At 37.9% G+C, this 13304-nt stretch overlaps 1 protein-coding gene across 1 annotated transcript in view; it reads left to right on the forward strand.

The window, feature by feature from the left end:
* ATP9A (ATPase phospholipid transporting 9A (putative)) overlaps window positions 1–13304 on the forward strand; it is a 162178-nt gene that overhangs the window by 66555 nt on the left and 82319 nt on the right. Inside the window, exons 8-9 of the mRNA XM_036751652.1 lie at window positions 2103–2183; window positions 5830–5905. Of these exons, the coding sequence (XP_036607547.1) occupies window positions 2103–2183; window positions 5830–5905 (157 nt within the window). The remainder of the gene's footprint in view (window positions 1–2102; window positions 2184–5829; window positions 5906–13304) is intronic.

The following is a 13304-nucleotide window of genomic DNA, read 5'->3' on the forward strand; positions in this document are numbered from 1 at the left end:
TGTGTTTTCTTTTCTCCTGTCCCCTTTCCTCTGTTCTCTTCTCCCTCATTCTCCCCTCTTCTCTTCCCTCCTTCTACTTTTCCCATCTTCTACCCTTCCATCCCCTACCTCTACACTTTTCTTCTATCTCTTTTCCCTTTCCTCCCGTTCCTCATCCCTCTTCTTTAGTACTTTCTCTCTTCTTTTCCTTCCCTCTTCCTTTTATCTCATTTCCCTTTGCTGTCCCTTTTCCTTCCCTTCCCTTCCCTTCATTCTTTTTTCCCTTTCCCTTTTCCTCCCTCTCCCTTTTCTTCTCCTTCCCCCCTTTCTTCCCTCCTTTCTTCCCTTCCCCTTTTCTTCCCTCTCCTTTTTCCCACCCCAGAATCCTATGTTAAAAGATTGAGGAGTAGCTTGCAATGAGTCAGCAAGCTTCTGTCCAGAAGGACAACATTGAGCAGTGTGTTCTCCCTATTTAGTATCATAATCTTTTATGTTATACTTTTTAGGACTTGGCAAGTCTATATAGTATCAGTACCATTATCTTTAATGCTTTCATTTGTTCAACTAGTTTATTATTATTGATTCATGAAACCTTTAAGAACAAAATAGCATCATTTTTGTAACTTTAAAAATAAAAAATTTTTGGGTCAACGAAAAATTTCTAGGAAAGAAACAATGATATCCATATCTTGTAGAACACAGAGTTGCAAAAAATATTTTGGCAGGTGGTAGAGCTGGGGAGTGAGTGGGAGGGGAACAGGAATAAGAGTATTATCTCTTGCCTTGAGCCTTTACAATGCAATTTCATATTTTTCTAGTACATTGTAAGAAAGCAAAGTTCATAAAAAAAGAAACATCCTCCAGTTTTCCCATAAATTACCCCCCTCTACCTTGAAGAGAGAGTATCTGAGGTAGTTGAGATTTTAGAGACCACCTAGATGAGATGTGAAGAGGCTGCCTGATGATAAAAGTGTTTAAATATTTGAACAAGCTACTAAAGGAAGTGAGGGAGACCTTTTAAACAGGGGAAAACTCCACCTAACTGAATAGTTTGCATTAGGCACTTGGCAACATTCCTAAGTCCTCACTACTGACCACCTAACACAGGAAAGGAGAGGAGAGAGGGAAAGAAGAAAGAGTAGGAGGGCAAGGGGAAGAGATAGAGGTGGAAAACCTCCTTATTTGGTGTGCACAGTGGAATGCCATAAAAATAACTTTAGACCGAGGTTCTCTGTGCTGGTTTACATGCAGACTTTTTGGAGTCTGCAGACCTGGCTAGGGTGGGAGGTGAGAGGTGGTAGCTGACTTCAGGTGTTTGAAAGATTATCATATGGGTAAGGGGGTATTGGGCCTGGTCCTAGAGCACAGATGTACCTGTGACATGTAGATTTATGCTGTGGATGAACTTAGTAAGAGCTGGAGCTTTCTAGAAATGAAATGGGCTGCCTTGGAAGATGGTTAGCTCTACCCTGCCTGAAGTCTTGAAGCAAAGGCTGCATTGCCATTTGTCATTAATATTGTAGAGAGGATTGTCCTTCAGATGCAGACTAAACTGGATGGCTTCCGATTTCCCATCCAGTTCTAAAATTCTAGGCTTCAGTTTTTCTAGGATATACAATACCTTCAAGATATAGCTGTCACACTTAGGCATCATGAGGGCGTAGGCAGTGCAGTTTAGTGGATAGAGAGCTGGTCTCAGAGTTAGGAAGATCTGGGTTTGAGTCTTGCCTCTGACACATTCTGGCTAATTGACCCTGGACAAGTCACTTAAGCCCTCAGGGCTCTCCAGGTAACTCTGTAAGATTAGAAGTTTCAGAGTAAGTGTGAATCTATATTCAAGGAACAAACACTCTCTTTAGGAGTTCCTTGTCCCAGTGAAGTCATGGATCCAGGTCCAATGTCATCCCATAAGTTTCACTTTTAAAATTTTGTAGAAAGCAGCCTTGCTAAGTGGCAAGAGAGTCTTAAAAAATAATTAGTTTAGATTTCCCTAATATTTTGCTATGAATTCTTGTTATAAAGCAAATGAATTCTTTAATAAAAATATTTTTGAGCAAATAGCTAATGAACATAGTGTTTTTGCTGTTAGAATAACTTTTAATATTTCATTCTCTATTTAAAAGGACCTTCTTCAAATTCGATCCTATGTCTATGCAGAAGAGCCAAATATTGACATCCATAACTTTGTGGGGACTTTTACAAGGGTAAGTTTTTTTTAAATATATATTTTTTAAAAATATCCTCAAAAATCTTATAAATGTAGTTTTATGTTGATAATGGTATTATCTTTGAGTGCATGCAAGAATGGGGTGGGGCATGTGGAAATAGAGATAGGGATAAAGACTGGACCTCTGATTTCATTGATATAGGGAACTTCCTTGATGTAGGAACTCCTATCCTTTCTGACCAACAACTGTTTTGTAATTTACAGCTTTAGGTAGCTTAACTAGGTTGTAGTGCCTGGCATATAGTGCCTAAATGTTGACTTGACTTGATTTGACAAAGCTGGTGTTACCTGTCCATAACTCGTTGGAGACTTATAGTACTTGAATAAATCAGTCTACATAGTTGTGTTAGCTTCCTGTTCATGAAGATCCTCATGACGTTATATGACCACACAACTAAGTACCTAATCTGCATTAGTTCTCTGAATCCAAGAACTTTTTAGAACTATAAGGGACTTTAGAGATCGTCTAAGCCAACCCCTTCATTCTACAGAGGAAAAAGGTTGGAAATGACTTGCCCACCATCATACATACATCTATTAGTGGTGGAGATGGAACTTGGAACTCGGGTCCCTTGATTCTTATCCCAGGGCTCTCCCCACTAAATGGCATGTTTACGTTATGTCTTCTGTCTTTATAGAAAGTAGATAGGAGAGTCTATACCTTTTATAAAACTGTGGTTGAAGCAGAGGGATAGTGAAAGAAAGCCAGATTTGGAAACAGATGACCTCAGTTGAAGTCTAGGCTCTTTTCTTTACTAGTCTCTTATCATGAGCAAGTTACTTCTCTTAGCCCTGATTGCTTCTCACTTGAGATGATCCTATAATAGTGCCATCATCCACTGTCATTCTGTATCCTTTATGTAAGGACCCGCCCAATAAATTCCTCCTTGATTTCTTGTTTAAGGATAAATTTTGTGTCTACTGATGAATTTTCTTTCTGTTGTCAAAATGAAACCTACATAGCTTATGCTTCCCTTTTCAATTTATCTGCCAGGAAACTTAAAAGCACATTCACTGCTCCAGTGTTGTGATCTGGTCTCAAGGGTCCGGGGGCATCTACCTCTTTTGCTGTTTTTATTTGATCTCTTTTCTCTTTTATCCTTAAATGTTTTCTGTCACTATGCTTTACTTGAGCTTCTTCTGAAGTAGATGGGGTATACCTCTTAAATTACAACAACTGGTTTTCATAATGTTTGGTGGTTCAGTGGGAGAGAGCACTGGATTTGGAGTCAGAGGCATCTGGATTGGAATCCTATTTATGCTGCTTACTATTTGCAATTAATTTTTCCCTTTCAGGGCCTTAGTTTCCAATAAAATGAAGGGGTCTGGACAAGATGGTGTCCATGGACCTTTCTTCTCTTGGAGTCTAGTCTCTTTGGTCAAACAAAGGAGGCTGAAAAGGAGTGGTCAGGTAGTTTAAGAGGAGAACCAGGCGAGAACAGCACTATGATGTAATCTGTTTTGTAAAATACAAGATAGGTCACTAGAATATCATCTTACGTGTGTGACCAAACTTGAAAACTCTTAGTACTTTGTGATCATAGTTTATTTATTTTTCCCTCTGCTGCTAGTGGCAGGCATTGCTTTACAACTCATTCCCCTTTTTTCTAGATACGTGTGTTTCTGCTAATGTAAACTTCCTCCTCTTCTCTTAAGTCCTCCGTACTATACTTCTCTCCTCCATCCCCTAAACCCTGCTTAGCTGAGGATCTTGCCTCCTATATCAGCAAGAAAGACTGGATCAAAGGAAGAGAGGAGAGGGGATGGCTGCGGGAGCTTTATGGTATGGAGACATGGAGAAGCTAACAGCAGATGGCTTCAGAGGAAGGAGGTGACTTTCTCATTGGCAAGGCTAACCTATTTACTTGTTCCCTACCCCTTCCCACCATATCTGGGAGCTTGCCCTTTCAGTTATTGTGTTTTTCATTCTCTTCTTATCTATCAGCTCCTATGCCTACAAACATTCCCAGTTCTCCCCCATTCTTAAAAAAATGTTCATTTGACACTGCCGTCCTCCACTCCAGTAATCATCCTGTATCTATCTCTTCTCCTTGTCATAGTCAGACTCCTAGGAAGAAATCAGCTACACTTGTTGCCTTCACTTCCTCAACTCTCACTCATTTCTATCCCTTTGTAAACTGACTTCCACCCTCTCTACACCTTGCCTACAGAAACTGCTTTCTTGAAGATTACCAGTTATAAGGCAGCTAGGTGGCACAATGAACCAAGCATTGAACCTGGAGTCAGGAAGACCTGAGTTCATATCTGGCCTCAGACATTTACTGGGCAAACCACTTAATTGCTGTTGGCCTCAGTTTCCTCAGTTCCCTGCAAACTGGGGATAATGATAGCACCTCCTTTCCTTGGTTGTTGGGAGAACAAAATCAGATATTTGTAGAGCACTTTGCAAACGTTAAAGCACTGTATAAATTCTAGCCATGATGATAATGATTTTTAATTGCTAAATCAGATGCCCTGTTCAGCTATCAATCTCCGTGATCTCTCTGCTGCTTTGGATATTGTCAGCCATCCACTTTCCCTACACTCCTCCTCTGGCTTCTGGGGCCCTGCCCCTTCTGAGTTTTCTTTTTCTCTATCTGAATTCCCTTTTGTTGAGTCACCATCTTCTTCTTGCTGAATATGAGTGTACCTCAAGGCTCTTTCTCCAAAGTTTTTTGGTAGTCTCCTCTGTTCCCATGGATTGTTATCATTCTTATGAAGATGACTACCCTGCAAATCATTCTTACATCCCCAGGCCTAATCAGTTAACAGTCTTGTTGATGATCTCTATGCAATATCTCTTTCGTCCATCACCTTCTCTAAACTCACACACATCCTATTGCAGTAGCTTTCTAATTGGATTTCCTGTCTCTAGTCTCTTCTCTCCCTATTTCATCCTCCATGTAGTTACCAAAATGATTTTCATAAGACAGAGGTCAGACCATATCATTCCGCTGCTCAAAAATCATCAGTGATGATGCTTTCAGGATAAATACAAATGCCTCAGACCAACATATGAAGCCCTTTACAATCTGACTGCAAGCTATTTTTCCAGATTTATTTTGTATTTCTTGTACTTTACATTCTAGCTACATAAATTTACTAGTTGTTCCCTAAACTCTATATTGCTCTCTTCTCTAAGCTAAAGTTGTATCACATACTTGGAATGGAAGCACTTCTATCTCTCTTTTAGAATCTCTAGCTTTCTTCAGGACAATATCCTACAGAACTCAAGGACCAACTCCTAAACAAAACTGTTTGTCCCAGTTGTGAGTCCTTTTTCTTCCCTCCTCAAATTATATTTTCTTATCTGTGTCCTTGTTTAGTACCACTCCCCCTCCCCCCAGCAGCATATAAGCACCTCGAGGACAGAGATTTTATTTTTTGTATCCCTAGCACCTAAAACCATGTCTAGCACTTAGCCAGAAAGTGCTTAAATAAATGTTAGTTGAATTTTATTTTGTGATGCCCCCAAAGAGTAGAGAAGAATGACAATAGGTTTAATGTTCCCTTGTATGATTCCAGTGTACCTTCTTTCATAGCTCTAGATATGGTATGGGAGGTGAATGTAGGAATTCTGTGAGCTTGATAAATAAATGTGTCTCCATCTTGATCTTTATCAGGAAGACAGTGATCCTCCCATCAATGAGAGCTTAAGTATAGAGAATACACTCTGGGCTGGCACAGTCATAGCATCAGGTAAGTGTGTGATTCTTGAGGAATATGTTAGCAATTTAAAAAAGAAAAAAAATTATTTCATAATTAGAATAATCATCCTCTGTCAGTTGGGGAAATTAGTGGTAGAATGAAGTTTTTCACTTGTCCTTGCACCTCAGGGGAGTTGAGCTGACATCTAATTGCCTCTCAGACATTTATAAAAGTGTAGGAATGGGAATTCCAGTGGCCTGTGGGCCCTTCTGGATCATCCAATCTGAGAATAGGCCTTAATTGCTCCCTCTAGATTGACATCCTAATCTGTAACAGAAATCGTGTCAGATTGAATGTCATGATGGAAGCTTGTGTGAGAGACAGCAAAGCAAATGCAGCACTTAAGAAGGGAGCCAGTCAATATGGAAGCACGTTATGGTGCAGTTTGAACAGTGGTGTTTATCTGTAGTGGTGAGAGTAAAATCAAAGCTATTTGACTTTGAATGCCTATGATAAAATGCGCCCCAGGCATCTCCAAACAGAAGGTTTCCAAGGATTCACTATTGGCAACCATCACATCTTCTGAAGATTGTGCCTTTGTGACTTTGGGATTTCTCTTTTGCCTCTCTGATAGAAGTTCTTGAGCACACTACCAGATCAGCCATACAATTAGAGTGCAAAAACTACTTTACTAAAGTATGAGGGAATCACTGTGTATACTAATAGGTAGGAGTGAAATATGTCTGCATAGGCTCCTTGGTTAATTCAGCTTTATATGGTCTGACACAGGAAGGTAATGGTTTGGCCAAGGTCCCAGAGTGCAGTGTCTCATAGATGCTGCAGTTAGAATTAGATTTCAGTTTATGTCTGCTTCTTCATCAATACTGTGAATAATATAGATGACATTATTTACTCAATATGGGTATATTGTCTTCTCATTCCTTCCTTTCCTGCCTTTTTTATTCCCTCTCTGGATGCCTGTTGTTATTCAGTGACAGTAATTATCCCTTCCTCAATGAGCCTTCAAATAAAATGAGTTAAGTCAAAACCAACACCATGAAAAATACACTAGATTTAGCATCTGAGGATGTGCAATCAGATCTTGGTTCTAGGATTTATTACCTGTGGGAACTTGGGCAAGTAACTCAGCTTCTTTGTGCTTCAGTTTCCTCATCTACCTAAGGAAGGGGTTGTATTAGATGACCGCCAAGGTCTTTCCAGCTACGAATCCATGGTCCCTGGAGTCATATTGGTCTTTATGGCTCAATAGTTTTTCATTTTGGACCACAAATGTCATTGCTGGTCATGAACCTGATCTTCACCAAGAAGTGCCATGCCTTGGGGGAAGCCCCATGCTCACCTGGCAGCTCTACTTTCCACCACTTTTTGGGGGAGAAATAAGGATCTGCCAAGCTACATGTAGTGCTCAGAGAGTAAAGTTACTTAATTTAAATAGCTCTGAGCCCCTCCTCAGTAGACATATTTTTCTTCCCTGAATCTATTATATTTCATTGAACCCTGTTCATGTGACTAGCATTAAGAAGCCAGCTTCCCATGGGACCAGACTAATATATTTGAATATTATATGCAGTGTTTTACTTTTTTTTGTTTTATGTAATCAATAAAAACAAATAGATCATGCATAATGGATTATCTATGATGTGACTGCATGCTGATAACTTCTTAGACCCATGCCACTTTCAAACTGTGTATAAATATTCTCTCTACTCAAGAGTTTTAGAAAAGGCATAGTTCACATGTTTAACTCTCTCCTCACTCCTTCCAGCTCCCTGCCAGTGTTCTTTACCAAAAGCAGGGTAGAGAGTGCAGGAAAAAGAACCTAATTTCCTTCTGGCATTATTTTTTAGTTGTACTAAGTTCCTTTTTTAAATTCTCTTATCACTTATTTTTTTCTCATTTAAATTCTTCCTTAAATTCTTTGAAAATGTCAATTATCCATCTTAACTTGGGATTTCTTATATTGTTTCTATTCTGTATGTATTTTCAGGTACCTTTTGCTGCTCTTAATTTCATAATCTTTTGAACTACATCAGAGCTTATCTTCCATTTGTTGTCTATTTGAACTAAAGATTTCTTGCATTATTTCTATTTTGTTATTTTTCTAGTATTTTTTGCTTTGCTAGTATTATTCTATAATCTTTATATTCATATATTATAGATTAGAGCTCATCTTTTGTTTGTTCATCATCTTTTGTGATGAGTTTTAATTTTTTGATATTTTAAAAGTATTTTGTGTAAATATTTTTTAATATTTGATGGAGGCATGTGTATTGTTTTTTGAAGGAAGTAACAAAAACTTGGCTTGGTTGTAACATCTTCTTCCAAGAAATCTCTTTATTACAGTGATTTTCTGTGATGGAGATGTATAAAAATTTATGTTATCATAATCTTCTTTTACTTTTTATCTAGCTTAATAATTTACTCTGATACTCTGTGATTTCATAGATGTTGGTACTTCTGGCAATAGCATGGACCCTCAAACCATCCATACTTGTGTGACTCTTGTCCATGTGTACTCATTTGGCTTTTTCATAACTCTGAAAAACTTTTCTGATTATTTGTCTCAGAGATATAGGGAACCTCAATATATAAAGCATTTAAATAAGCTTGGTGTGATTTGTTCCAGTGGCTTTAAATGATCACCTCTAGAGACATGTAGGGATTTGCATTCAAAGGCCATCCTATCTGTTCTCAAAACAACTCCCTCCTTCCATTTGCATTCCAGATCCACCAGACCTGACTTTCTTTTCTCTTCCATATTCAATTTTCAGATATTTAAAATAATTGCCTTAAAGGAATGGGTGACAATAATCTTTCTGCTTTCTAAGCTGAGAGAATAATTCTCAATGGTGTCTCTTTTCTAAGTTAAACATTAAAAGATAGGGGCTAATGATATCACTCAGCTGAAAGAGATGCACACCCACACACCATATACACATGTTTGTATGCATTTAATTTTAATTTCATTAAGAAGTTCTTTTTTCTTTTGCTGAGCAATCCAAGAATAGAGAATACCCTCTTCCTCCCTGCTCCTCCAAGCAGAAAAAAGTTAAAATGTATTCCTGTATCTGCTTGATGTGTCATGTTAACGTGATTACTGGATTTAAATCCTTTCTCTGTTACTACCTGTGTGACCTTGCATGAGATACGTAACTCCTAGGCCTTCATTTCCCCATCTGTAAAATGAGAGGGTTGCTATCTAAGATTCTATTAAGCTCTAAACCTGTGATCTTAAAAAAACCCCAACTTTCATTTTAATGCAGCTTTTGTTTTTAGTTCTAAATGCTTTCCTATCCCCCTGTCCTTTGAGAAAGCAAGAAAAACCTGTTACAAATATGTATAGGCAAGAAAAAAAATTCACATTTGCTCTAAAAAAAAGTCTCAGTCTGTGTCCTGAGTCTGTCAGCTCTCTATCTGGAGATGGACAGCATGTTTCATCATGAAACCACTGGAACTGTAGTTGGTCATTGTCTTGATCACAGTTCCTAAGTCTTTCAAAATTGCTTGTCTTTACAATATTGGTGTTATTGTATAAATCATTCTTCTGGTTATATTCACTTCAGTCTGCATCAGTTCATACAAGTCTTTCCAGGTTTCTCTGAAACCATCCTCTTTATCATTCCTTTTTTTTAAAAAAAAGTTATTTGTTTTAAAGCACAGAGACTTTTAAATTTTTTTCTGTTCCAAATTTTCTGCCACTCCCTACTCATTCCTTCACCCAATGAGAAGGCAAGAAAAATGAAACTCATTCCAAATATGTACAACAAATTTCTGTATTAGCTGTTTCTTTTAAAAAAATTAATATCTTATTTTTCCCCAATTACATATAAAAACAATTTTAACATTTTTTTTTTCAAATTTTGAGTTCCAAATTATCTCCCTCCCTCAGTCTCTCCCTCCCTCTCCCCATTGAGAAGGCAGGCAGTTTGACATAGGTTGCACATGGGCAGCCATGCAAAACATATTTCCATGTAAGTCATTCTGTGAAAGAAAACAGACAAAAAACCCAATAAAAATAAAGAAAATAAAGAAAAAAATATGCTTCAATCTGCATTCAGACTCCATCAGTTCTTTCTCTAGAGGTGGATAGCATTTTTCATTTTAAGTCCTTCAGAATTGTTTTGGATCATTGTATGTCTGAGAATAGCTATGTTATTCACAGTCAGTCATCATACAATATTGCTCTCACTATATACAATGTTCTCCTAGTTCTGCTCATTTCATTTTGCATCAGTTCATGTAAGTCTTTCCAGATTTTTCTGAGAGCATCCTGCTTGTCATTTCTTATAGCACAATAGTATTCTATCACAACCATATACAACAACTTATTCAGCCATTCCCCAATTGATAGACATCCCCTCTCCCCTCAATTTCCAATTCTTTGTTACCACTAAAATAGCCGATTAGCTATATTTCAAAAAAAAAAAAAGAGAAATTTTGCTTCGTTCTGCATTCTGAGTCCATCAGTTCTCTGTCTGGTGGTTGATAGCATGTTTCATCATAAATCCTATGGAATTATGGTGGGTCATTGTATTGATTAGAGTTCCTAAGTCTTTCAAAGTCAGTTATCTTTACAAAGATACTTAATATCTTTGCTGTTAACTGCTATAAATTGTTCTCCTGGTTCTGCTCACTTTACTTTGTATCAGTTCATACATGTCTCTCCAGTTTTTTTTCTGAAACCATTCTCTTCATCATTTCTTGTAGCACAATAGTATTTAATCATATTCACACCATAACTTGTAGAATCATTCACCACTTAATGGGTACTCCCTTAGTTTCCAATTCTTTGCCACCACAAAAAGAGATGTTATAAATATTTTTGCACATATGAATCCTTTTCCTCTTTTTATCTCTTTGGGATATAGAAATGGTAGTGAGATTGCTGGTTCAGAGTTTAATAGATTTTTGGGCTTAGGTCCAAATTGTTTTCTGGAATGGCTGGGTCAGTTCATAGCTCCACTGATAGTGCATTAATTTGCCTATTGTCCTCTAGTCCCTCCAGCATCTGTCCTTTTCCTTTTTTGTTAGCTTTACCAATCTGATCGGTATGAGTCCACTCCTATGATGTAGTGATACTAGGATTGGTTCATCTCTGGCTTCACATTATTTGACAAAAATTATGCAAGTTTAGCCTAAGCACCTTTCTAAGGTTCCTTTTCCTGTTCTGGACCTGGGTAGACAATAAGGTCCTTTCAAAAGTACAGGTGTAAGGACTGCTGCGTTTGGACTTTGATTCCCTGAGCCCCATTTGGAGTAGGAATTAAAAACAAGGAGAACTGATAGGAGCTTCATAACCAATTTGAGAAAGTGAGATTCCTTCTTCTATAGAAAGACCAACACCTCCCCTTCTGGCTACTGTGAGATTCAAGGACCTGGGTTCCTGCTGTTAATAGTTATATAAGCAGGGATTTGCCATGTGCCTGAAGCCATAGACTTCTGCCAGTTCTGAGGAGGATGTACCCTAAATTGGAAGTTGTATAGAGCTGGGACAATTAAAGCTATGACCCAACCATGAACCAGCTGATTATTTCATCCCAATAAATTTAGCTTTAGATACTCATGAGTTTTTGTAAAAGAGTGGCTTTCATTTTCTCCTGTGACTGCCAATTCCTCCCAATGAAAGTACCTCATTTAAGAAGAGGGAAAACCATTATTCCCTTTGACTTTCCCCACGCACAAGTACACCATATCTTCCTGTAAATCTTCCGTTGGGTGTCTTCAGCATGCTTCTGCTAGCTCTCAGTCAGCCATCAAGCATTTACTAAAGGCCAGGCACTATGCTGAGTGCTGGGGACACAGAGGCCAAAAACCCCCCAACCTCCTAAATCCTATGGTCTCTACCCTCAAGAAATTATATTGACACTAATGATGTCCTGACTTTAAGTTATCCTTTGTTATACTACATTGCTGTTTAGTCCTTTCCCATTTATGTATCTCACCTCATGTGCTGTTTCTCTTGCATAATTATTTTTCCTTCAAAAAGGTCATTGCCTTAAATTTTCTTTATTTTTAATTTTTATTGATATCTTTTGTTTTCATATTATCTCCATTTCAGAACATTCCTCCCTTGTTTCTTACCTAATATACTATCCTTTATAGCAAATAATTAAAGAAAAAAAAAGAAAGGGAGGCAGAAAGCAGTTTAGTCAGTCAATAAACCTTTATTAACCACCTGTTATATGCAAGGCACTGTATTAAGTGCTGGGGATACAAAGAAAGCCAAAAGATGGTCCTTGCCCTCAAGGAGATCATAGTCAAATTGGGAAGACAACATGAAAATAACCATGTATAAACAAGCCATATACAGGATAAGCAGGAAATAATCAAGAGGAAATAGACTAGAATTAAGAGGGATCGGGACAGGCTTCCTGTAGAAAATGGGATTTTAGCTGGAACTCAAAGAAAGTCAGTGAAGCCAAGAAGTGGAGATGGGGAAAGAGAGCATTCCATACTTGAGGGATGGCCAGTGAAAATTCCTAGAGTTGGGAGAGGAAGTTCAACAAAACTTACCAACAGACCGGCTGGGTCAGATTGTACATTCTTGTGTAATTTTTAGACACAAAAAATATAGTCAAGGACACTGACTGTAACTAAATGTTGAGAGAATATTCCTAGGATCGTAAATTGAAAGTGATTGGAGAGATCACTGAGTACAATCCGTTCCCTTTACAGAGGAAGAAGCCAAGACCCAAAAGAGGAAAATGACTTAGCCAAGATGACAGGAACAGCAGGTAGCAGGCATAGGAATTCAGCCCAGATCCTCTGACTTTACCTCCAGTACTTTCCAGTATTACCATCCCGCCTCCTTTTTAATATCAAATTCAGCCAGTCAAATATAGTGAATAAGAAGACTGGTGATAAGTAAATAATTGATCACAAATTTTGCATTTTAAGAGGCTTGGTTTCTTTTTAGTTGTAGACAGATGCACAAAAATGACTTGATAGCATGATCTATAGTCTGTTGCAAAAAAAAAAAGGTCTTTTGGATTTTCTGCCCCAGTTTTGTTTTTGCAAATGTGTATGTGCTTTGTTTGGGTTGTGCTTTTTTGAAGGGCTTGAGCAGAAAACTCATTTCTGATTGCTGAAGGTCATTATCCAAAATTTTTCCCCCTTTTTAATAATTCTGGTTTAAAGCAGTAAGTCCAATTGTTTTCACCTGAACCCTCCCTGATTAAGGGAAGCATGATATAAATAGGTCTTCTGTGACAAAATTTTGATGCTAGTAATATTTTTTCTTCTAAAATGTTAACTATGAAATCATATGTTTGTTGAAAATACTTTATGTGGGAACTTTTCAGTATGAAAACAGGCTAAATTTCCTGCATTTTGTTCCAGAAGTCCTCAGGCCCTTGGGCCCTTGTTCTAGCTCTTGTGGTTCTGTCGTTACAGTTCAAGTCCCAGTTAATTGGGGAAGCATTGTTCTGAA

The sequence above is a fragment of the Trichosurus vulpecula genome, chromosome 3, assembly GCF_011100635.1.
Source record: "Trichosurus vulpecula isolate mTriVul1 chromosome 3, mTriVul1.pri, whole genome shotgun sequence".
Classification (NCBI taxonomy): Eukaryota; Metazoa; Chordata; class Mammalia; order Diprotodontia; family Phalangeridae; genus Trichosurus; species Trichosurus vulpecula.